This window comes from Chiloscyllium punctatum, chromosome 37 (assembly GCF_047496795.1).
Source record: "Chiloscyllium punctatum isolate Juve2018m chromosome 37, sChiPun1.3, whole genome shotgun sequence".
Taxonomy (NCBI): Eukaryota; Metazoa; Chordata; class Chondrichthyes; order Orectolobiformes; family Hemiscylliidae; genus Chiloscyllium; species Chiloscyllium punctatum.
This window is the reverse complement of record NC_092775.1, coordinates 22,656,799-22,683,314: the sequence shown is the minus strand read 5'-3', so window position 1 is coordinate 22,683,314 and position 26,516 is coordinate 22,656,799. Positions and strand designations below refer to the sequence as shown.

The window sequence follows — 26,516 nt, the reverse complement described above, 5'->3', positions numbered from 1 at the left end:
TTACAGTTAAGCATATCAATAATTCTAAGAGGGACTTGTGATGCAATGGTAGTGTCCTTATCTCTGATGCAGGAGGCTTGGGTTTAAGTTCCACCTGCTCCAACAATTCTATGAGGGGACCATCAGAACTCTGGTGCTGCTGAGACTGCTAGAGCAGACAGTCATTTGGATTGTCCAGATGACTTTGAAGATCTGACTTTCTGCACTGAGGGGCAGAGGTCTGAAGCCTGTTTAGCCCTCCTCTAACATGTTATTGATCTAGGACATGCTTTTGAAACGTCAGTATCTTTAGGATCGACTTATCAGCAGGGGTTGGGGGGAGCAATCCAGTCCAGTAAAATCAAACTCTATTTTTGCCAAAAAGGCACTCAGATTTCAGAATAATGTTAAGTGACACCTTGGCATAATGAGAAAAGGTAAACATTCTATTTCTTCAAATATCCAAGCAAATATTGGTTGCCAAAACTTCTGTGCAGGCAGAGTTCCTTTAAAATAGTCTTACTGTATAACTTGGCACAGAGATATAAATGGTAACAGATGTTACAGTTATACTAAGTGCAACAGATTCCTGTATTTCACCACGAACAGAGTTCTAAGTTACAAAGTAACTGGAGAATCACTTCACTGGTGACTACATTTTTCGATCAAGCTGCAAGGAGAAAATATGTTTCCTTTCTAAGCTGTATTTGTCGAAAAATACATTAAAATAATATTCCTATGTATCAACCGCTCTTTCAAACATCATTTTACATACAAGTCACTCCTTCACTATTGAAAGTGTGAGGTAATCATAGAGCCTGTGACATAGGATTCATAATCGGTGAAGGGAAGGGGCTTTATGGCTTGATGCCAATATTATAAAAATGATGAAACAATTTTCTTCTAGGGATGCTACGTGTTCAATATTCCCCAGGGAAAAGTGGTGGAAATTTATAAATCTGTAATATTTTCCACAAAGCTAATGTCAACTTCTAAAATTTAACTAAAAGTAATATTGAATTAAACTTGATACAAAATGTATTTGTAACTTTAACAGACATGCAAGGTACATGATTCATAATGGGATGAAGCAGTGACTGCCTAGTGGACTTATTGCTAGACTATTAATCAAGAGAAAGTGAGGACTGCAGATGCTGGAGCGAAGAGTGTGGTGCTGGAAAATGCAGCATCTGAGGAGCAGAAGAACCTACATTTCAAACATAAGCCTTTCATCAGGAATGAGGCTTGTGGCCTAAGGGGACTGAGAGATAAATGAGAGGGGTGTGGGCCTGGAAGGAAGGTAGCTGGGAATGCAATATTTAGGTGAAGATGGTGGTGAAGGAGATAGGTCAGAGAAGAGGGTGGAGTGGATAGGTGGGAAGGAAGATGGACAAAAGGACAGTTCAAGAGGGCAGTGTCAAGTTGGAAGGTTGGATCTGGGACAAATGGAAGAAGGGGAAATGAGGAAACTGGTGAAATCCACAATGATCCCTTGTAGTTGGAGGGTCCCAACGCAGAATATGAGGTGTTCTTCCTCCAGGCATCGGGTGGTTAGTGTTTGGCAGTAGAGGAGGCCCTGTCGGGTGGGCCTCCTCCAAAAACCAAACCCTAACCACATAACTTAGCCTCCGCCAGCACCACACCCTAACCACATGATACCTGGAGGAAGAATGCCTCATCTTCTGCCTTGGGACCCTCCAACCACAATGGATCAAAGTAGGTTTCACCAGTTTCCTCCTTTCCCTTCCTCCCACCTTATCCCAAATCCAACCTTCCAACTCGGCACCACCCTCTTGAATTGTCCTACCTGTCCATCTTCCTTTCCACCTGTCCACTCCACCCTATCACCTTCACCCGACCTTCACCTAACAATCACATTCCCAGCTACCTTTCCCCCAGCCCCACACCACCACACCCCCTCCCATTTACCTCTCAGCCCTCTTGAGCAACGCCCTCATTCCTGATGAAGGGCGTATGCTCGAAAGGTCGATTCTCCTGCTCCTCAAGTGCTGACTGACTGTCCAAGTAACACTGGGGGACCTGGGTTTGAATCCTGCTGTGGCAGATAGTGGTGTTTGAATTCAATAAACCTGGGAATTAAGAGACTACCAATGACATAAAGCCATTGCTAGGAAAACCCACCTGCTTCAGTAAAGTCCTTTATGAAAGGAAATTGCTGTCTTTACCTGGTCTACTCTACATATAATTCTAAATGAAGAGCAACATGGCTCTTGACTGTCCTCTGGCAAATAGGGATGGGGAATAAATGCTGCTTAGCCAGTGATGCCAACATCCCATGAACCTAATCGATGTTATTAATCTATCTTTTCTTTTTCTAATCAACCTATTCAGAGATGTTATTACACACGTCTGGAGCAGATGAGACTTGAACCCCGGTTTCCTGAAGAAGGGCTTATGCCCGAAACGTCGATTCTCCTGTTCCTTGGATGCTGCCTGAGCTACTGCGCTTTTCCAGCAACACATTTCAGCTCTGATCTCCAGCATCTGCAGTCCTCACTTTCTCCTCCATTATGAAATCTTCTCTGCCACTCGATGAGATCAGGGTTGATTTGACAACCCTCAACTCCACTTTCCTGCTTTTTCCCCCATACCCCTTGTAGATTCAAGAAAGAAACTGAAAATTGTTTAGACATTAACGTCATCAAGAGGGTTGGAAAGAAAGCAGGAATATAGGTTTTGAGATAGACGATTGGCCAAGATCATACTAAATGGTGGAGCAGGATGAAATGACCTACTCCTACTCCTAATTTCTGTGATTCTGTCCTGATTCAGAAGCTATCTCAGTAATAAATATTTTTGTTTTAAGAACTCCTACAGTGTGGAAATAGGCTGTTTGGCCCAACAAGTCCACACCGACCCTCTGAAGAACTTTCCACCTAGACCCATCCTCCCAACCTATGTTACCCACGGCTAATGCACCTAAACTACACATCACTGAACACTGAAGGGAACGAAACCAACATTAACACCTTATAACCTTAGAATCCATTAGAAATGAAAATTGTAACTTCCTTCCAAATTCCTTCCTGATCAATGAATGGATTGATACATGAGAGAACCCACGTGACTGTTGTCCGTCACGTGACACCTGGATGATTGACGGATCGCGGCAACCAATCGGCTCCCAACACATCCGCATCACCGCCTGCTCGGTCAGACAATTCCCTGAAAAATGGACATTGCACAAAGACAATTTGTCCATCAGGAGCAATTCTGAAATCGACCAACTCTTTCAATTCAACACATAAAATAAAATGGATTAAGTACATCCGAGGAGGGGAGGAGTCCTTCTGCACCTTCGACTCCCCGCCGGAAACAGGGAGCTATTTGTGATACGGGTTTACTAAATTGGTGAAAAATACTCTAAAGACGATTAACATCTTCACTTCAAACGGTTGCAGTGTTTATGTCCGTGCCCCTTCTTCTCCAGCTTCCCCTTCCCCCCCTCCCCTTGAAGTGGATGAGTCCGCTGCCCCGGAAGCGGATGTGCGGTGGATTTGACCTCTCTCCGGGTGGGTGACCTCCTCGTTGTCGTATCCCTCCGTCCCTGAGGCGCCGCGACAATGGGAGTAGCAGGTAACCCGGGGGCGGGGGCGAGAGAGAGAGAGTATCAGGGCGGCGGGGGAAGAGCCTCCTCCAGCCGAGAGCGCCGTGAACCGGGGTGGCGGCGCGGAGACACACCGAGGGAGATCAAACACTCAGTGAGGACGTGGCTCCCTCTCAGCCGCCCCCTTTCCGTCTCTGGGGGAAGAGCCGATCGGCCCCTGGGCAGCGCTGGTGCTGGTTAGGGAGGTTCTCCAACACCGACACCTCCACATCACCGTTAGATTAGATTTCCTACAGTGTGGAAACAGTCCACACAGACCCATTTCCCTCTTGACTAATGCACCTCACACTGTGGGCAGTTCAGCATAGCCCATTCACCTGACCTGCACATCTTTGGATTGTGGGAAGAAACCGGAGCACCCGGAGGGGGGACACAAGGAGAATGTACAAACTCCACACGGTGCAGTCACCCGAATCGAACCTGGGTCCCTGGCGCTGTGAGGCAGCAGTGCTAACCACTGAGCTGCACTCAGGCAGGTGGAAGAGTGAGGTGTTGGTTGTGGTTCAGCCCCTGGATGGTGGTCCTCGACCTTGCCGAATCTCTCTTGTACACTGCTACCTGCCATTCCCTTTCCAAACTGTAAATCGCTCTGCTCCTTAAACGTAGGAGAAAGTGAGGACTGCGGATGTTGGAGAGTCAGAGTCGAAAAGCGTGGCGCTGGAAAAGCAACAGGAGCATCCGAGGAGCAGGAGAGTTGACTTTTCTGGCAAAGGGGAATGTCTGAACTGTCAACTCTCCTGCTTCTCGGAGATGCTGCCTTCCCTGCTGTGCTTTTCCAGCTCCACACTTTTTGACTCTGTTCCTTAAACCTCCCCAGCGGACACTTGGTCCTTCAGTTTTCTTCTGTTGTCCTCACTCACTTAATCCCATTGTTTTGTGATACAGTGGTGGTGTCAGGAGGTTTGGGTACAAGTTCCACATGCCCTTGAGGTGTGTTGTTAAGTGGCTTAGCAAGTAATTTTTTTTTAATAATTGGAAAATTTGAAAGCTCAATTGGTTGGACAGCTGGTTTGCAATGCAAACTGACATTGACAGCATGAGTTCCAATCCCATATAGGCTGAGGTTACCAACTTTGCCTGAGGTATGACGACCCTCAGGTTAAACTCACCACCAATCCTCTCACTAATGAGAGAACAACACCTATGGTCTGCTGAGCTTTCATCATGCCTAACTGTCCCGTCAGTCTCTTGAAATCTATTCAAGTTTAGCCCTCTCTTCCCAGCCAACTTAGATTTTCGACTACTTAGAGCACCAAAATCATGATGGTCAAACTTACATCATGGACTGTTGTATTAATTCCTCTTTTCTGGCCTTGGGAATGAAGGATCAGGTCGTGTTCCATTTTGAATGCTCTTTTTGTGGCCAGCACAACTGTAATCCCTTCTCACCAAATGCTCTCAGGCACTATATGTGTGCGAAAAATGTTCCAAACTTTTATTTCTCATCTTCTTCATCTTGCAAGCCACTAGTATTATCCATAACATTACTATGGTTCAGGTTGTAAGTTTTCTCGCTGAGCTGGTAGATTTGTTCTCAGATGTTCCATCACCATGCTAGGTAACATCATCAGTGAATCTCTGATGAAGCACCAGTGTTCTGTCCCTTTTGCTATTTATCTGTCATGGTCTGTTGTGGTGGGTGATCTGACCTCTGGCTCTTATTCTGAAAGGTTGGTAAATGGTGTCCAAATCGATACATTTATTAATGGGGTTCCTGTTTGAATGCCAACCCTCTAGGAATTCCCATGCGTGTCTATTTTGTTTAGCCTGTCCCAGGATGGATGTATTGTCCGAGTCAAACTGGTGTTCCTCTTCATCTGTGTGTATGGATACTAGTGGTAGTTGGTCATGTCTTTTGGTGGCTAGGTGATACTCATATATCCTGGTGGCTAGTTTCCTGCCCGTCTGCCCAGTGTAATGTTTGCTGCAGGGTATTTTGTATATGATGTTTGTTCTGCCGGTTGTTGGTTTGGGATCCTTTAAATTCATCAGGAGCTATTTCAGTGTGGTGGTGGATTTGTGGGCTACCATGATGCCTAGGTCCAGAGTAGTCTGGACAGCATCTCTGAGATGTCTTTAATGTTTGGCAGGATAGCTAGAGTTTCTGGGCATGTTGTGTCGTCTACTTTATGTCTTCTGTAGGAATCGGTGGGCTCTGCTTATTGGGTACCCATTGTTCCTGAATACGTTGTGCAGGTGTTTTTCGACGGCCTCTCTTAATTCCTGGGTGCTGCAGTGTGTTGTGGCTCATTAATGTGTGGCAGGGTGGCTAGAGTTTAAACCTTAAAGACATCTCGGAGATGAAGACCAGACTACTCTGGCTCTAGGCATCATGGTAACAACAGCCAGCAGAACTAATGTCATATACAAAATACCCTGCAGGGACTGCAACAATCATTACATTGTGTAAGCGGGCAGGAATCTAGCCACCAGGATACATGAGCACCAACTAGCTGCCAATAGACATGACCAACTATCATTAGTATCCTTACACAAGACAAAGAGCAACACTAGTTCGACCGGAACAATGCATCCAGTTTTGAGAAGAAAATAGAAAGCAGAAATCACCAGCAGTGCTTCGCCCAGAGGCCCACTGAAGATGTTATCCAATAGGGTGACGAAATGTCTGGAAATGAACCTTCCAGCTCAGCGAGCAAACCTACATCCACAATACATCCATCCTGGGGCAGGCTAAACGAAGACACACACGGGAGTTCCTAGAGACCTGGCATTCAAACTGGAACTCCGTTAACAAACGTATCGATTTGGACCCCATTTACTCTCAGAATAAGAGCCGGAAGTAATATCACCCATCACAACAGGCCAAGACAGCTAAATAACAAGAGGGACAGAACACCAGTGCTTTATCAGAGGCTCACTGATCATGTTACCGAGCATGGTGACAAAACGTCTGAGAACAAGTCTACCAGCTCAGTGAGCAATCTTCTCCAAAATCACCTTACAACAGTTCTGCACCATTGTGCATGACTGTTGACATTAAGTCATAGAAGAGCCAGAATAGTATTGAAGCTCACTGAGAGCAATACCAAAGTTAAAATCTGTGCAATTTATCATGTGGTTCTATTTTTGCTTTATGATGCTCAACCCAATGGTTGACAGTTTTAATAGATCCTGAAACAAATTTCAGATTTCATTCAACTATTAATAAAACAACTATTTTCCATCCTATGGAATGCCTGTCTCTATTCCTATATGTACCATCATCTGGCTTTAATATATCAACACCTTAATATACCAAGCACTCTGTTTATAAACCTTTCTCAAAGAGGGATTGGTCAAAGTACAGCCTATGTACGAGCCTTGAATGGTATCCTGTAATTCTAGCATCTGCATCTTGCCTAGCGCACTGAAGATACAGTCAAGTTTCAGACAGATAATGATGCAAAATGCTGATAGTTTGCATTTGATTCCTTTCCCTAGCCACAAACTCCATCCCTCTCCCTGGCAACTGTCAGGTTGAACTCTGTTGTTTAGAACTTTGCTATCATATTTGAACTTCCCATCACATTCATGCTGCCACTAAGACTGCTTATTTACATCTCCAGGGAAATGGAGACGTGTTCCGACTCTCTTCCGGCCGCAGTTCATCTGTAAAAGGTCTTATCCATATCTTTGATTCCTTTAGACACCTGGTCAGCCACCATTTTTGTACTCTTCATGAACTTGAAATTATCCAAAACTGTGCCCATGTATAACCTCATAGCAAGTCTATTCTCGTATTATCCCTCTACTCACTGACCTATTTTGGCTCTAGAATAAGCAACAATTCAAATTTAAAATATTCATATTTGTTTTCAAATCTCATGACTTTGACCTTCCCTGTCTCTGTAATCTATTTCAGTTCGTCAATCCTCCAAGCTATGAGTGGTCTAAATCTGGCCTCTTAAGAGTTCCTGATTTTAATCATTTTACTATAGGCACTAAGATGCTATGCTCTGATATTCCTTTTGTACACCTCAATGTCATGCCCCCCCACCCCATTCCTCCTTTGAAGTTCATAAAATTGAACTTTTTGATGAGCCGTTAGTACTTTTATAGATGAACAGCTTGTGCTCAAAACGTCGACTCCCCTGCGCCTCAGATGCTGCCTGACTAGCTGTGTTTTTCCAGCACTGCACCTTTTGTCTCAGATCTCTAGCATCTGCAGTCCACACTTTCTCCATTCGTACTTTACACTAATGCCACCTTATGTAGACTATCAATAACATTGCTTATAAGATTTTTAAAGCACATTGTGGTGCTTTATGTTAAAGGGGTAAGAAATTTTGCAGAAATGGGCGGCTCACTGGTTAGCACTGCTACCTCACAACACCAGAGTCCCAGGTTCGAATCCAGCCTCGGGTGACTGTGTGGAGTTTGCACATTCTCCCTGTGTCTGCGTGAGTTTCCTCTGGGTGCTCTGGTCTCCTCCCACAGTCACAAAGATGTACTGGTCAGGTGCATTAGCCATGCTAAATTGCCCATAGTGTTAGGTGCATTAGTCAGAGGAAAATGGGTCCGGGTGGGTTTCTCTTCGGAGGGTCGGTGTGGACTTGTTGGGCCAAAGGACCTGTTTCCATACTGTAGGGAATCTAATCTAATCTAATCTAATGTGCGCTATTTTCAATGATAATGGAATAATATGGATCTCTGTTCCATCCTCTTAATCCTTACAGCAAAATGCTGAAGTTACAATTTTATTATGAGTTTTTGTTTCAGGTGTGCTGCCTTGCAAGGTTGATATTTTCTTTCCACATGGTATTTCACATCAAAATGTTTGAATCATTTACATTGAACTTCATGTTTTGAAGTGTATTGATGTATCAGCATGGTATCAGTTTCAGTGGTTATGAGAAGAATTCAATTTGTTAATAATATTAGTTTGATGGGGAATATTGGCCAGAATACCAGGTAAACTCTTTGTTTTTCCTTTGAATGGTGCATTGGAATGTTTTTAACTGAGCTACCTGGTGAAGAAGCACTTAAATTGGTACCTTTAACAATGCAATATGTTCTTTACTACACTGGAGTGTTTGCTCGTGTTAATGGTTTGTGCAACACCTCTGCAGTTGGATGCACTTCATTTCTGAAGGACAATGTAAATTTCTAAACAAAAGCAGAGAATATTTGAAGCAAAAACAAAGTAACAATACTGGGGATATTGTCTGGCATGAATCTTGGGCTTATTGTTGACCAAAAATGAACTGGAACAGGTGCAGCAGCAGTGATTTTGAGAGCAATTTAGAAATTGTGAATTTGTGGTGAGCAGTTCAACATGCATCCTGTGGATAGTGCACCAGTGACTTCCCAAATGTTTTCCTTCTGTCACCCCATTTAGAGGCTTGAAAATTGTCTTAACCTCTTGATGTGAATTGAGAGACTGGGTCTGGGGCAATGATTAAGACATGAGAGAGTGAAAGGATTGGAGATGGGACTCTATAGTGGTCATTGCCTTCGAGCTTGCAACTTTGCTTGGGGTCCAGACTCTCACTTCTTGAAGTCCTGTCGTACACACTGTTGCCATTCTGTACAGGTGGTCAGAGGAGTGTGTCTTTAAGATGATGTGCGGAAGCTAACCATCTCTTCTCAATCTTAAAACAGCAGTGGCATTGCTAGATTCTCCCTTGTGCATTTGCTGACCAGAACTTAACTAGTATAGCCATATAGGTAAGGGTTATGGCAGCAATATAGAAGTTGTGAATTTGAGATGAGCAACTCCTGCCTCCCTAATCCCCCTCCTCCAACTACAGGACCATAAAAGAATACTCTCAGCTTGTCTGCTGAATCCAACTCAAACAACACTCAACTCAGCACCATCCCTGACAGAGTAGCCGAGTTGATTGGCATCTCAAGCATCACTTTAAAATTCACCCCCTCCACTACATGGCCATAGTGGCAACAGTGTGTTCTATAGGGATTTCCAAAGTGGAGGTGGAGACTCCGAAGTGAGTCGCAAGATAGTATTTGCAAACCCACGCTTCTTTGAATTTTATCTGTGTTTAGCTGAGCTATATTTAGGAATTGCATTATTCTGTGTCTTTACATCCAGTATTGATGATCCTTGCTTTTTTTTTAACATACTAATAGTTTTCTAATATTATTTTTGCCTAAGCTACGTACAATGCCAACCAACTTTGAGTTGCTGGTAGATTTGGACAAGGTTTTCTGTGTTCTGTGGTGTCCTACCTCCTGTCCTTGTCCATGCTTGAAAAATTGTGTGTCTTAATCTATATTGAGAGTAATGTCTGGTCCTTACTTAAGTAATTTAAAGAAAATATTGAATAGATGAAGCTTCAGCACCAGTCCATGTGAAATGCCACTTATTAGTTCTGCCTATTAACCCATTTTTTGTTGCCCTGCAGTCAGCCAATTTCCTAACTTCACAATTCCTAATTCCTAATTCCCTTCCAAAACGTTAACAAACATTCTTTTATGAGGAACTTCATTCAGTGGCTTCAGGAAATCCATGCAAATAATATCTATAGATGCTTGCTTGTGTCCATTCCTTCAGTCACCCTTATCAAATGAAAGTTGTACCAAACATTCACCAGATTGCTCACAAGTCTGATGGCACTATCTCTTTTCAAGGTGACTCTTTCTGTAATTATACACTGTTATCAATTTTCACTTCCTTGGGAACAGAAGATAAAGGATGGGACACAGAAAACAATATTGTGTAACAGTAGCCAATGAGTGGCAGTGTGTATAGCATTTATCCAGTTGAATATTCCTAAACACTATTTGAATAGTGACTGAAAATGAGGTATTTTCTGTTAATTAAAGAGCAAAGTCTCTGTGAATATTCAATTTCACAATCTTAAAAACATGGAATGTATGAACCAGGAGTAGGCCATTCAGTCCTTTGAACCTGTTCCACCATTCAATACGATGATGGCTGACCATCCAAGTCGGTAACCTGTTACTGCTTTTGGCCATTCTCTTTGGTCCCTAAAGCCCCAACTATACCTAACCTCTTGGATATAAATATTTCTTTTACACTGAAAATTGGAATGCCAATACATACTCAGGTTTTAGTCCAAAGGTTGAGTCGCAAGTAGGGTATTGACTTTTACAGAAGTATTACTTGAATGAGTTGAAATCCATGCAGATTAGAGGGATAACTGTTATCTTAAAACATGAAAAATATTGTCTAATTACTAGTCAGTTATGCCATGCTTTTGATAGGTTAAGCTGTAGTAGCTATAGTCTAGTTTTCTTCAGTGTGATGAGGGCAAAATTGCATTCAATCATCCTATTTACAGTTTATGCCTACAGATAAATATTCAATTCAATTCAATATTCAATTCAGTCTTAAATTTACAATAGTTGTGGTGCCATCGTCTCCCATCAGCCTCTTAGCTGAGCAGAATAGCTTGATTAGCGACTGTTCTCTTAATCTTACCACAAAAAGCTCGCCAAAATACTTTACTTTCAAATAGTAATAAATTGTAGTCTGAATCACAATAGCAGAAGATAATCTGAAAAAATATTTTTGTTTCCAGTTGTATTAACAAAATGTTAGCCTCCGTGGATACTTTAGTTTCTGTGCACTAATTTTTTTAAACTAAAACTGCATACAAATTTATTCATTGTTATCATCATCACTTTATTTGGGAAAATTTGTAAAATGTTGGTCTTCTGTCAATGTATAAAATCGTTTCCCTTCATAAACCTGAAAAACCGTTCAAGGCTGGTTTTTGCTTTTTTCTTTGCTTGTTTCAGGGCAAAGATTCAGAGGTTCTTCAGCTAAGAATCCATGCTGTCAAATTTCATTGACATCGTTTGCAGTTGAGTTTAGCGTTGGGCATCAGCCTAAGCTGTGTAGAGCTTCCTGCAATTTCTAACATTCTTCTCTGATATCTTGAATTCTCTAACTGCTGCACAGTTATTTATCGGCAAACGCAATGATTTGAATTTTGAATTGGATTGTGTATCTGTTGTTCCTCCCATATTATCAGATGATATGCATTTGTCAGGAGCATCTCTTCAGTGGAACCAGAGAGGAAAATAATAAGAGTTGCGGAAAAGTACATAATTCAAGAGAGCTGGTAGATATGACCATGATTTCAAGAGATTAAAATGACTAATGGTGATAGAAAGCTAATCAGGACTTTGGTTGATTTAGAGGGTGGGATTGAAGGAGAAGCAATTTCAGACCTTGTAACTATTTGTGGTACAATATCTGATGTCTTACTAGCATCCTGTGTCTAAATGGATATATAATATCCATTTAGATATTTTTTATGTCAACTTCGTATGATATGTGAAGCATGGTACCAGAAAACATTGTAATTAAAGTAAAGGTAATCTAATGACTATAATATCAGGGATTTGAAATTTTGAAAAAAAAAATTTAAAATCACATCATTCCATCCCTCAGAAACTGTCACAGATGTGTGCTGGCACAGAAGGAGGCAATTTGGCCCATCATATCTGCTCAGGTTGTCTAAACATGCATTGTGACTTACTGCTATTTTCCTGCTTTTTCTCCATGTTCTTGATCATTGCTTCTATTTAAATGATTATCTAATGCCCTCTTCAATGTCTCAGTTGAACCTGCATTCACCACGATTTCAGGCATTCCACATGGTATTTACTCACTGTGTGAAAAAGATTTGTGCACTTTCCATTAGCTTATTTTGCAAATCACTTTAATTCTCAGTTATGATCCTTTTTACACACAGGAACAGTTTCTCCCTACCTTCTGTATCCAGGCTTACGTGGTCTTTTAAACTTCTTTCAGATCTACTCTGCTTGGCTGCCCTCTTTCCAATTTTCCCTTATAACTTAACTGTCATCCCTGGAACCATTCTTGTAAATCTTTTCCACATCATTCCACTTGCCTTGTGCCTAGAACTATACGCAACACTGTAGCTGAGGTCCAATGGGCATCTTATACAAGTTCTGAATCGACTCCTTACTCCTGTGCTTTATGCCCCTCTTCATAAAGATCAGGATACTGTATGCTTCATTAGCTGCTCACTCCACTTGTCCTACCACCTTTAATGGTTTGTACATATATAAGTGCAGGTCCCTCTGTTCTTGCACCCACTTTAGAATTATATCCCTTATTTTATATTATCTGTCCATATTTTCCCTACCAGAATGCATCACTTTAACCTTTGCACTTCATATAGCACCAAGCTACCCACTCCACCAATTTGACTATATTGTTTTGAAGTCCTACATTGTCATCACAGTTTATAAATGTTTCAAAGTTTTGTATCATCGTTAATATGAAGAAAAGCAAAAGTCCCAATACTGGGGAACACTACTTGCAAACCTTCCTTCAGCCTGTAAAATGACCATTGACCGTTGCTCTTTCTTTCCTATCACTTGGCCAATTTTGTAACTACATTGCAACTGTTTCTTTTGTTTCATGAGAAATAACTTCCAAGTCTGCTGCGTAGCACTTCTCAAATGCCTTCTGGAAATCCATGTGTACCACATCAACATCATTACCCTAATCAACCACTTTTATGGCTTTTTTTAAATCTCCAAGTTAATTAAACGTGACATTTCCTTTTAGAAATCCATGCTAGATTTTCATAAACGGGCCACCTTTTTATCATCTGATTGCCAAGAGATTTTGAGAGATTTTCATTGACCTATTCAGCAATGTTATTACACACCTCTGGAGCACATAGGACTTGAACTTAGATCTCCATAGGTATCCAAACCATCTTTTTCCATGTGACTACTGGTTCTATCTTAAGTAATTGTTTCCAGATGCTTCCCCCTCATTGAAGTCAAACTGGCTGTCTTAAATGCTGGACTTATTGTAATAGCCTCTTTTTTTTGAACAATGGTGTGATTGGAAAACTAAACAGTCTTGTGACGCATGTGTTGAGTGTAATGAAGGTTGTAAGATTATGGCCAGTACCTAGTTACGAGGATCAATGTTTACATGAAATACAAGAAAGATTAAGGAAATGTTGACCTTTACACAAAATTTACTATTATGTCGATGTTAAGGTGAGTGTAAATATGTACAGTATTTTAATTGTAAGTATTAGTGTTTAATGTGTTACTGGTGTCTAGACATAGGATCTGTCATTCGAGTGCACTGACTTGAATGCAATCCTCCCTGATGTCATAGTGAAAACTGATGCATAGCTCTCTAAATAAACTTAATTTGAATTGACTAAATAATATCAAGTAATTGAATATTTTTATAATTTGTTCGTGAGAAATGGGTGCTTGTTGGCTTATATTAGTCTTTTTTTGTCCTGGAGAATATGTTGAATACTGCATGTATGATGATGTAGGGGCACATATGATGCTATTAGGAACAGAAACTAGAGATTAGGGTTGATGAGTTTAATTGCTTCTTTCTGGATTGCCTGCAGACATACTGAAGTTCAAATTGAGTACAATTCTTTTCAAGTCTGTTAATTTTTTTCAAATCTTGCTGGCATACAGATAATGTATAGGGTGCAAGAAATTTCAAATTTAGCTTCTTGTCAATAAGTTGCAAAAGGTGGCACAGTGGTTAGCACTGCTGCCTCACAGCGCGAGAGACCTGGGTTCAGTTCCCACCTCAGGCAACTATCTGTGTGGAGTTTGTACATTCTCCCCGTCTCTGGGTGCTCCGGTTTCCTCCCACAGTCCAAAGTTGTGCAGGTTAGGCGAATTGGCCATGCTAAATTGCCCGTACTGTTAGGCAAAGGGGTAAATGTAGGGGAATGGATCTGGGTGGGTTGCTCTTCAGAGGGTCGGTGTGGATTTGTTGGGGTGAAGGGCCTGTTTCCACACTAAGTAATCTAATCTAATCTAATCTAAAATGGCCCTCACAACCGCAAATTTCTCTTTTTGTCCAGTTTCACTGTTCAGTTTTTTAAAACTCCTGTCATAAATAGAACACTGAGCAGAACTGAGAGATCTTCAGTTGTCAAAAGAATACTTGTCTTTTTTTTTATTGCTGCTGGTGAATGATGTCCACATCAGTCAATTCTGTAAATTCAGAGAAGCCCAGGATATATCTATACAATGTGTTGTTTTTATTGTATGGAACTCAGTTGTTGTTAATGTGCTTCAAGATAATGAATATTACAGATGAAAAAAAAGTTATGTTATCTGTGTTTTTTCTTATGTTTCAGGTACAGAGACTCTGTTTACCTTGGCTTTGTTAGCCATTGCACAGGCCGTCACTGTTAAGCACTATTTGTCAGATTCTGATATTGAAAGATTAGCACAAACTTTAAAACAGCCTTATTCTAATTTGGAGAATGCCTATTACACCATAGTTGGTTTGCAAAAGCTTGGGGATCAAGTACCAGATGAACAGGTAAGTAGTAATAAAAGGCAATGTATAACCTAATTCAGTTTCATGAGCATGCAATTTATATTTATGCGATATCTTTCAACATTGTAAATTATCCAAGCCATTGCACAAGAACATAATAAAATGGATTGACACTGAACCATACAATGAGACACACACTCATGTCCATAGGCTTCATCAAGGAGGTAGGTTTAAACAACTATCTTAGAGGGAAAGTGGGACAGAAATGTGTAATATAGAAATTCAAGTTTAAATCCGAAAGTACTTGAAGAGGCAGCTACTAATGGTGAAGTATATAAAACTGAGGTTGCTCGGGGCAGCCAGAATGAGATGTGTACACATGTCTCTGAGGGTTATGGGCTGAAGGAGATTAATATAAGGGAGGAATGAGGCCGTGAACTTGTGAATAAGCATGAACATTTCAAAATCAATACTTTCGTTGACCAGAAGCCAATGCGGATAAAACATAGGATGAAGTTATGTCTAGAGGTAACAAAGGCATAATGAGAGTTTCAGCACTATTGAGGTGAGGTGAGTAAAGTTGGACAGTGTTACAGTGATGTCAGTAGATAGGTTTTTTGGCATGACAATGTGTTTGGACATTCCTCTGTGGTCAGATATGAACCAATGTAGCAAATAAACTGGTTTAGCCTCAGGCAGAGGGAGTCATTCAATGGTAATTTGAGAACAGAATTACAAGTGGCGATTGTTATCAATGGCTTTGGTCTTCCGTATATTTATTTGAAGGAAATCTTTGTTCAATCCAATTCTGACAATGTGTTTGGACATTCCTCTGTGGTCAGATATGAACCAATGTAGCAAATAAACTGGTTTAGCCTCAGGCAGAGGGAGTCATTCAATGGTAATTTGAGAACAGAATTACAAGTGGCGATTGTTATCAATGGCTTTGGTCTTCCGTATATTTATTTGAAGGAAATCTTTGTTCATCCAATTCTGGATGTTAAATCAGCAGTCTGATTCTTTTAACAATAGCAGAGGAGGTGCCTCCTCTTGTAATCTTTGCGTTGTCTTTGAATCATCTCGACCCTTCCCTAGGGATGTGGTTACACCATCTGCAGGTGTGATGTCAGCTTTCATGTAAAGACTGATTGCATCCACCTACTTTATCCCTATAGAAACCCTAAATGCTTCCACCATCTTGTCTTGCAATTATTGGATATGTGTATTCTTCCTTTCCCTCTATTTATTTTTATTCATATGTGTTTTCTGTACATTTTACCTCTATGGATAAAGTTGATGCATTAAATGGAGATGTGGTGTGATATTTTGGGACACCAGCGTTATGTTTTGAGTTACAATTCCCAGTTTAAAAGTCATAATAGTAGGTGACCTGTTGTACCCCAGAACTAACCAGCAGGTCTAGTGTGTTCATTACAGAATATGCAGCCAGATAAGATATTCTGAAGTTAGTCATTTTCCATCATTGTCCATTGATTTTGAGTATGCCTATTCTGCCCTGTTGCTGCTCCTAACATTGAAGGCTAGGAAACAGATTGTTTGTTTCTAAAGAAATAGAGGGATAACATTTTCTCTAGAGTCATAGGTGTTACTAGCAAAGCATTTATTACCTATCCAAGGAGCCACCTTTTGAACCAATCTATGCAGTGAAGATACACTCATGGTGATGTTGAGTGGAGAGTTTTCAGATTTTTGACCAAATGACCATGAAAGAATAAAAATGTGTTCAAGTTGGGAGTATGTGTAGCTTAGAAGTAATGGCACTTCCATGTGCCTGTTGCCCTTGTTCTTCTATGTTGCAGGTTTGGTGGCTCCAAGTAAAGGTGGCTAGCCAACCCAAGTTACACCACAAACACTTAGAAAATCTCTTAAAATGAATTGTTGAATTCACATTTTTCTACCACTAGATGGCTATTGCAGAATCATAACGGGGAAACTTGTCCAACAGTTGGAAAATGAATTATTGCAGATTCTCTTAGGAATAGGTCATTCAGCCCTTCGAACCTGTTCCACCATTCATTAAGATGATGGCTGATCTGTGGTCTAGCTTGCCTTTGACTCAAATCCCTTAACACCTTCACTTAACAAAAATTTATTTATCTCAGATTTAAAATTAACAACTGATCCAGCATCCACTGCTATTCATGAAAGAGACTTCTAAACATCTACCTCTCTTGAGTGCAGATGTGCTTCAAAATATTGTTTGATCCAATATGTTAAGAATTTTCCCATCCTTAAATGTAGTGCCAAATGATGAGGAGAAATAAGGAAGGTGCCAAAGGTAATGAGAGTTTAAAAGCTTGCATACATAATTGTATTTAAGGAAAACTGATTGGCTTCAAGAATAGAACATTGGTGAGGCCGTAAGGAATTTTGCCGATCTAGTACCTTTAACAAATTTGGTAAAGTTTTGTGAAAGTAGAGGTTTGTGGTTTGTCCGTGATTATATTTTAATAATTTGGTTTTGTTTTCTTATCAATGTGAAGATTAGTATTGGAAATTAGTCAGTTATTTGTTTTGCTGCATTACACTCAGCAGAATAGTTCTGGAACAACTGTTTGGAACCACAGTGAATGGATTACTCCATCAGTATGTTAAAAAAAGTGCATAAGCAATTAACACAATTTTTTGTTGTTTCTTGAATAGAAATAATTGTATAACTAGCGGAAGGTGATTTCTGGATCTCTTCTTTTCAATCAGGTCGCTTGCAACTTTTTGAAATCACAAGTAGACTCCAGAAATGTTGACTCCCTTTTCTACGCTGCTGAAGCGAGTCAAGCCCTCTCAAATTGTGAAGTAAGTTATGCAGAAAATAACTTATGATGAATTGTTTTATTTTGCTATTATGCTTTGAAAAACATATTGAAACATAGACTCCCCTTCTCCTCTGCTGCTTGACATGCTGTGCTTTTTCCATCTCCACTCTTTATCTATGCTCTGCCCCACTCCTGTGGACCCAAGCAAAGTATAGGTTGTAGAACCTCTTTCCACAATTGATTTCAGTCATGAAATGGTCCTATTTTACTGAAGGGCCTGTATGAAAGCACAGAAGTGGTAGTAATACAGGAAATCTGATGTTTTAAATAGCATTTGTACAAACATGTTTTAAGCGCTTATACAAGTTTGATTAGCTGTATGTATCTGCAAGATTTAATAGTACGTGATAGAAGCTTCATGATACTAATGCTGCCAGCTTAATATTGAGCTACCTCCATGATACTTCTGTAGCAGTAGAATGTTAGTACAACTCTGTCCAGCATGGACTATTGTCGTATAGAGTAGTGTAGCGAAAAGGATGTCACAATACTCTCTTGTCTGGGACAGTGCTTCAATAGTATTTTTATGTTGAAGTGCAGTCCACAATCTAAAATGCAGCTCGTTTATTTCATAGATGTGTGCATCTGTCCTGTTGAGCTGTGGAAAACAATGTTGTTCTATGAGAACTGACAAGTGTAAGAGGTTACAACTATGAATGACAGTGCGACAAGCAGGAACAGCAATTAGCAGCTGCTTACTTTTGTCTCAAATGCATTCACAGATTAAAGTCAGCAATGAAACTCGAGATCTTTTGTTGGCAGCTGTGAGCGATGATTCTTCAATTACCCAGGTTTACCATGCAGTTGGAGCTTTGAGTAATCTTGCTCTTCCTGTGGCATCTCGGGATGTTCTTGCAGCCCTTTCTGCTCACCTATCTAAAGATGATGGATCTTTGGGGTAAGGCTTTCCTTTTATTTCAATTATTGGTGAGCTCTAGAAATTTTTCGTAATTGATTAATTTGAAATCTTTGTGTAAATCAGTGCTTTTACTAATCAGTTCTCAGAAATCATACTAGTATGTAATCAAGAGTCCGTAAGTTTTTAACTACATTGAAATAAGCTACATATGTGCACGTTTTTAAAAAAACAACAATGTTCTTAATACCTAGGTAACCTTAGAGTCACATCAGAGGTTTTGCTCAGTATGACTGTAATGAAGGTGAAATGTGGACTTGAAAGCATAGAGGGACAGAGGTCTGTAGCCCTGACCCCGGGCAATTGAATTCCTGAAGCCTAGGCAATTCAGCTGTAAGACCATAAGACATAGGAGTGGAAGTAAGGCCATTCGGTCCATCGAGTCCACTCCGCCATTCAATCATGGCTGCTGGGCACTTCAACTCCACTTACCCGCATTCTCCCCATAGCCCTTAATTCCCCGAGACAACAAGAATCTATCAATCTCTGCCTTGAAGACATTTAGCGTCCCAGCCTCCACTACACTCTGCGGCAATGAATTCCACAGGCCCACCACTCTCTGGCTGAAGAAATGTCTCCGCATTTCTGTTCTGAATTTACCCCCTCTAATTCTAAGACTGTGTCCACGGGTCCTAGTCTCCTCACCTAACAGAAACAATTTCCTAGCATCCACCCTTTCCAAGCCATGTATTATCTTGTACGTCTCTATTAAGTCTCCCCTTAATCTTCTAAACTCCAATGAATACAATCCTAGGATCCTCAGCTGTTCCTCATATGTTAGACCTACCATTCCAGGGATAATCCATGTGAATCTCCGCTGGACAGGTTCCAGTGCCATTATGTACTTCCTGAGGTGTGGGGACCAAAACTGGACACAGTACTCCAAATGGGGCCTAACCAGAGCTTTATACAGTCTCAGTAGCACAATGGTGCTTTTATATTCCAGTAGTTCCTGGAATTGTGCTTTTTTTAATCCCTGGTTTGTCCTGGAAGTGGGTTATTAAATACTGTTGTCTTATTGGTCAATAGTCCAAAATTAGATCAGTGAGGTCTGTTAATAGGGTATTGAAATAAATGTATTTTTATTCAGCTACATCGGTTAAACTTTATATACATCTCCTAATACCCAGTGGTGTATAAAGATGATGTTGGACGTTCCTGTTCTTTTGCATCAGACTAAGCCCCCTCAAAATACATTTAAGATAACAGAGACCCTAACTTTTTCTTATTTTACATTATGGAAACAGGCCCTTCGGCCCAACAAGTCCACACTGACCCTTCCAAGAGTAACTCACCCAGACGCATTCCCCTGCCTTATTTACCCTGACTAATGCACCAAACCCACACATCCGGAACACTATAGGCAATTTTGGTGTGTACAAGTCACCTAACCTGCACATCTTTGGACTGTGGGAAGAAACTGGAGCACCCGCAGAAAACCCACGCAGACACTGGGAGTACGTGCAAACTCCACACAGACAGTCACCCAAGGCTGGAATTGAATTTGGGTCCCTGGTGCTGTGAGTCAGCAGTGCTAGCCACTGAACCACCATGCTGCCTTAAATGTTAATGTGCATTCCAGATGCAATTAGATTAGTCAAACTAGTTGACTTTAAGCAAATCGCACTTTGTATTTTAACTGTAGTGTAAAAATAGTCAAAAGAAAAGAATTGACTTAACTGTTACTCTATCAAAATGCTTAACAGAATAGTATGTTAACTAATTAACTGTTCCAATGCAGTAACATCCTATTAACGCACCCTTGGCAAAGGCAAATTCAGTAAAATAGATTGTCTCACCTGCAATTTTAGCAGAAAGCGAAAACTAAAAATCCTGGTTCTGTGGGAGCAGTCACACATTTAAAAAGAAACAGAGAAACTACATGTCTTAAAGCCATAATATTGTAAACTTCACTTGGGAATACTGATCAGAGGTTGCAACTGTAATTGAAATTAGAGAAAGTTGTGCTATGCTTTACTTAGCCGCTAAGTGATAAAGGTAGCTGAGAATGATGGAAAACGTCCTTTTGTCAAAAGGGACAGTACAAAAAGTGCAAAACCAAATCATAATTTTGTGATCTCAACTGGCATCTCAATAAAATGAGTAACCTCCGATCATTCCAATCTTTTGATTTTACAGAAATAATGAGATTACAGATACTCTGTTAGTATACTCTGATTATTCTGGTTTTCTTTTACCAGTACATTGTGATATAAGATTGTCGGGCCGTTAAATGAAACTTCTTCTGATCACCTCTTCGATGTGAGATTGCAAATATATAAACAGACATTTCTGGTTACATTTGCCATGGTAACAATCTAATGAAAATGGTTAGGGATGCTGGCTATAATAAAGTTAAATTAACATATATAGGAAAATGGACCTCTTACAATTAACATTCCTGAATGTGGTGTTATTTCTTACAGAATTATCCATGCATTGTTTGCTGCTTCTTACCTATCTCAGCAGGCTGATCTAAGGAGTATTCTGGAAGAGATTGAGGTATGTACTTTTGTTTCAATGCTGGATTGAGGAAAAATAAGGTTGTCATTGGTGATGAGGGGGATTGCATTTAGGTTTTAGAAAAATTGTTTGTTTTAGAATGAAACATTCCTGCTTGCAGTATAGATGGGATCGATGATTAACTTTCATCTGCAAATATTAGAGCAGAGATTGCAATATTGCACATGCAAATTCTAAAGCAATTATCATATTACTTGTATGCACAAGTGTGAACTTCTGACCATTTGGATAAAGGTAATTCGCAAGTTTTGAGTTTTTATAATTGATGTATTTTATTTGTGCAGGGATAACCTTGGTTTTGTTTCAAAAGTATTATAACTCTTGGACAAAGAGTTGCATATTCCTGTGAACTTCGGAAATTACTTTATATTCAATATTACAAATTCCAAAAAAAGTTTCTCCCTTTTTAAATGTAACTAAATTTATAAATTTGATCAGTATGACAACTGTGTGCTTCACCTAAGGCAGAATTTATGGCATGCTGTCATTATTATACCCTTGTGATATAATGCATTGAGCAGTTTTCCCTTTCAAGTAATCATGTCCGAGAGGCTCCCATGTCCTAAGATAAATTCCAAATTGCTATTGCCTTACTTTTCTTAAATATATGTTGCAGTTCTATTGATGGGAAAACAGACTAGTGGAGCTCCCTTAGCACCAGGTAATCAAGCCTCTTTATTTTAAAACTGAAAATTGGCTTAAATGATTCACAGGTTGGCGTGGACCTTTTTTATGCTTTACTGTTCGTAGCCTACTATAACCTACTTGAACCATAGATTGAGGTTCAGGTTGTATCCTTCACAAAGGACTGGGAAGCAAAGTGATGTCAAAGTTGCTGGTTCAGTTCCCACACTAGATGAGGTTACCATGAATGACTGGCCTTCTTGACCCTCCCCCCCAAAGAGAGAATTGGTATGATGACTGTTGGATTAAGCTCGCCACCAGTCACCTCTCTAAATGAAGAGGTACCTCTCAGATATCAAATAGCATGGAATTGAGATTAAACATTTTTCATTATACTGTCAAAGATCAAGCGTTTCGTGATAAATTCCTTTGTAAACATGTTTGCTATTTAGTATTTCTTGGATTCCTGGATTTGTCTTACCTTTTTAACCTATTTTTCTTTTGATTTCAGACTTGTAGATCAGCTTTGTTTTCCCATGTTCTGATACCTAGATAAAATTAATAATTGTCCAGGAAATAACACTTGTTTTTTATTAGTCATATCAGTGCCTCACTGGGTCTATCCTGTTTTCAAAAGATAGGAAAATAATGCTATGCTAGACTTTGTTTAAGGCTGTTGTTGCCAGGCAAATCCATTTACTGCTACAAAACAAGCAATTGGTACATTTTACAGCGGTTGTTAAAATTGTTCAAGTCGAACTAAAAAATAGTGGCAAACACTTCACTAAACTATGCTCAGATTAATTTTCTTACTTATTTAGTTCTTGTTGGTTACTAAATATGGAAGTATCTGACTTAACTAGCTTTCTATACACGAGGGAAAATGATTTCACTAGAAAACGCAGTCAAATAAATAGCTTTGAAAGAACTTCCGGGGATCTTTAGAATTCAACTAGTTTAAATGCAGCTGTTTATCAAATAGATATTTGAACAAATTGCTCTGCGTATTTATGCAATTTTCAAAAACCAAAAGATTATCAAAACAAAAAGCAATCAAGATATTCTTTAGTGTATATGGGTTATTTTAACGACAATACACTTATCAAACGAAAGAAGCCAATACACTCAAGTGCTAATTCTTAAAAATGTATTTTCTTGGTACAGATACCCTGCTAACAAATTGTTATCATCTCTCTCAGTATCTAATAGATGTGGATTGCATTGCATTGTTTCTAGTTTAGATATTTTCCATTTATTCTGTGCTCTGCTCCTTATCCTCTGTTTACCTCTCACTGAAATCCATGGCATGCCAGGTTAAGATGAACAATATTGTCTTTAATGCTGCAAACGTTGACGTGACTTTCACCCTCAGCAGAGTAGTGATTGGAATAGTAACAGAGTACTCAAGCAATTTTACCATTCCTAATGAAAAAAAGTATTTAGAATTGTGACTATGAAGTTAAGTAGAAAATTGATTACTGTCATTATAAATATCGAACATAACATTTGGAGAAGCAGAATTCAGAAGTTATGGAAGCCTCACAGTGCCTCTATGAAGTCTTTTTGGTTTTAAACAACATAAAGATGTGCTACACCAAAAAAAAACTGATGTAAACAATAACACAAGTTCAAGTTTTCTTTATTTTAGGGAAAAAAACCTCTTGTTTATTTTTTTTAAGGATCTGGTTGCACGTCTTGATGATTTGGGAGGTATTTACCTTCAATTCGAAGAAGGATTAGAAACAACTGCTTTGTTTGTGAGTGCAGCATATAAACTTTCTGACCATGCTGGAATGGAGCCAGCAATCAAAGAGGTGAGCACAGAGAGACTGAAGGAATTAGTTATGTTGTAGAGCTAATACTCAGTGTCTTTAAAAGGAAAAATCTTAAGTGGTGTTATTTTTATAATTGTATGCTCAAGCATGCACATACATAATTTGTGGTGATTCTATGCTAGCAGAAGGAACATCTAAATACATCTAGGCTTTTAGAATATTTTGTTTAAGCCACTTTGCATGTGGACCAAAGTATGGTACCTCCTGCTTCATGATAGATCGGTCACAATTGTATTAACTTTTATTTTTCCTGCACAGTATGACAAAACCTGATTAGACAGCCTTGGCAGTCTGATTACGCTTCAACCTTTGAAGCAGACACCCACAGGTACAGGTCCCACTCCGGAGCCCAGAGTTGTGTATGGTTTTCCAAGCTGGGTCATACTGAGATTTAATGCAGATTTATAATTTCCACTACAGACATGTTCAGGCTTTGCACCCAATTGATTTGATTTGTTACTGCCGCCATGACATTAACCGTCTCAACTTCTCCACCCCTCTCATCCACTCCAACCTCTCACCCTTGGAACGTGCAGCCCTCCACTCTCTCCGTTCCAACCCCAACCTCACTATCAAACCAGCAGACAAGGGAGGCGCAGTAATAGTTTGGTGCACCGACCTTTACACCGCTGAGGCTAAACGCCAGCTCGCAGACGCCTCCTCCTACTGCCCCCTTGACCATGACCCCACCTCCCATCTAAACAATCATCTCCCAGACCATCCATAACCTCATCACCTCAGGGGGTCTCCCATCCACCACCTCCAACCTCATAGTCCCACAACCCCGCCCCGCCCGTTTCCACCTCCTGCCCAAAATCCACAAACCTGACTGCCCCGGCCGACCCATTGTCTCAGCCTGCTCCTGCCCCACCGAACTCATCTCTGCATACCTCGACACGGTCCTGTCCTCATTAGTCCAAGAACCCCCCCACCTACGTTCGGGACACCACCCACGCCCTCCACCACCTCCATGATTTTCGTTTCCCCAGTCCCCAACGCCTTATCTTCACCATGGACATCCAGTCCCTGTACACCTTCATCCCCCATCACGAAGGACTCAAAGCCCTCCGCTTCTTCCTTTCCCACCATACCAACTAGTACCCTTCCACTGACACCCTCCTTTGATTGACTGAACTGGTCCTCACTCTGAACAACTTCTCTTTCCAATCCTCCCACTTCCTCCAAATCAAAGGAGTAGCCATGGGCACCCGCATGGGCCCCAGCTATGCCTGCCTCTTCGTAGGATATGTGGAACAGTCCATCTTCCACAGCTACACTGGCACCACCCCCCACCTTTTCATCCGCCACATCGATGACTGTATCGGCGCTGCCTCGTGCTCCCACGAGGAGGTTGAACAGTTCATCCACTTTACCAACACCTTCCACCCTGACCTCAAATTCACCTGGACCGTCTCAGACTCCTCCCTCCCCTTCCTAGACCTTTCCATTTCTATCTCTGGTGACCAAATCAACACGGACATTTACTATAAACAGACCGACTCCCACAGCTACCTAGATTACACCTCCTCCCACCCTGCACCCTGTAAAAATGCCATCCCATATTCCCAATTCCTTCGTCTCCGCCGCATCTGCTCTCAGGAGGGCCAGTTCCAAAACCGTACAACCCAGATGGCCTCCTTCTTCAAAGACCGCAATTTCCCCCCAGACGTGGTCGACAATGCCCTCCACCGCATCTCTTCCACTTCCCGCTCCTCTGCCCTTGAGCCCCACCCCACTGGTCCTCACCTACCACCCCACCAACCTCCATGTACAACGTACCATCCGCCACCTCCAAACGGACCCCACCACCAGGGATATATTTCCCTTCCCTCCCCTATCAGTGTTCCGAAAAGACCACTCCCTCCGTGACTCCCTCGTCAGGTCCAGACCCCCCACCAACCCAACCTCCACTCCCGGCACCTTTCCCTGCAACCGCAAGAAATGGAAAACTTGCGCCCACACCTCCCCCCTTACTTCCCTCCAAGGCCCCAAGGGATACTTCCATATCCACCACAAATTCACCTGCACCTCCACACACATCATCTATTGCATCCACTGCACCCGATGTGGCCCCCTCTATATTGGGGAGACGGGCCGCCTACTTGCGGAACGTTTCAGAGAACACCTCTGGGACACCTGGACCACCCAACCCAACCACCCCGTAGCTCAACACTTCAACTCCCCCTCCCACTCCACCAAGAACATGCAGGTCCTTGGACTCCTCCATCGCCAGACCATAGCAACATGACGGCTGGAGGAAGAGCGCCTCATCTTCCGCCTAGGAACCTTCCAACCACAAGGGATGAACTCAGATTTCTCCAGTTTCCTCATTTCCCCTCCCCCCCCACCTTGTCTCAGTCAAATCCTTCGAACTCAGCACCGCCTTCCTAACCTGCAGTCTTCTTCCTGACCTCTCCTCCCCCACCCCATTCCGGCATATCACCCTCACCTTGACCTCCTTCCACCTATTGCATTTCCAACGCCCCTCCCCCAAGACCCTCCTCCCTACCTTTTATCTTAGCCTGCTGGACACACTTTCCTCATTCCTGAAGAAGGGCTTATGCCCGAAACGTCAATTCTCCTGTTCCTTGGATGCTGCCTGACCTGCTGCACTTTTCCAGCAACACATTTTCACTGCTGCCTGTACCAAGATACAGTGAAACGTGTTGTCTTGTATGCTTCACAGGCTACAAGTGTAACACAATCAGAGTGCAAAATACAGTGCATCGCGACAGAGATGATGCAGAGAGAGATCTATACTAATATTTATTTTGCTGTTGGAGAGATTGTTGCCTTTAGACCATACCGCTAAGCATTCTATCTCCTTACTGTTCTCTGTCTCACCATTGTTTGAGATCTGAACTACAGCAGTGGTGTCATCAAAAAACTTGTAAATGGAATTGGGGCAGAATTTGATCTCAGTCCTGTGTAT

General features: G+C 41.2%; 1 protein-coding gene across 2 annotated transcripts in view; it reads left to right on the top strand.

The window, feature by feature from the left end:
• The first annotated feature begins 3,446 nt into the window (after positions 1 to 3,446).
• rpn2 (ribophorin II) overlaps positions 3,447 to 26,516 on the top strand; it is a 55,619-nt gene continuing 32,549 nt past the window's right edge. For both annotated transcript variants that reach the window (XM_072556446.1, XM_072556445.1), the window contains exons 1-6: positions 3,447 to 3,576; positions 14,707 to 14,894; positions 17,571 to 17,666; positions 18,409 to 18,584; positions 21,029 to 21,104; positions 23,429 to 23,563. In XM_072556446.1, coding sequence (XP_072412547.1) covers positions 3,564 to 3,576; positions 14,707 to 14,894; positions 17,571 to 17,666; positions 18,409 to 18,584; positions 21,029 to 21,104; positions 23,429 to 23,563 — 684 coding nt within the window. In that variant the 5' untranslated portion in view covers positions 3,447 to 3,563. The remainder of the gene's footprint in view (positions 3,577 to 14,706; positions 14,895 to 17,570; positions 17,667 to 18,408; positions 18,585 to 21,028; positions 21,105 to 23,428; positions 23,564 to 26,516) is intronic.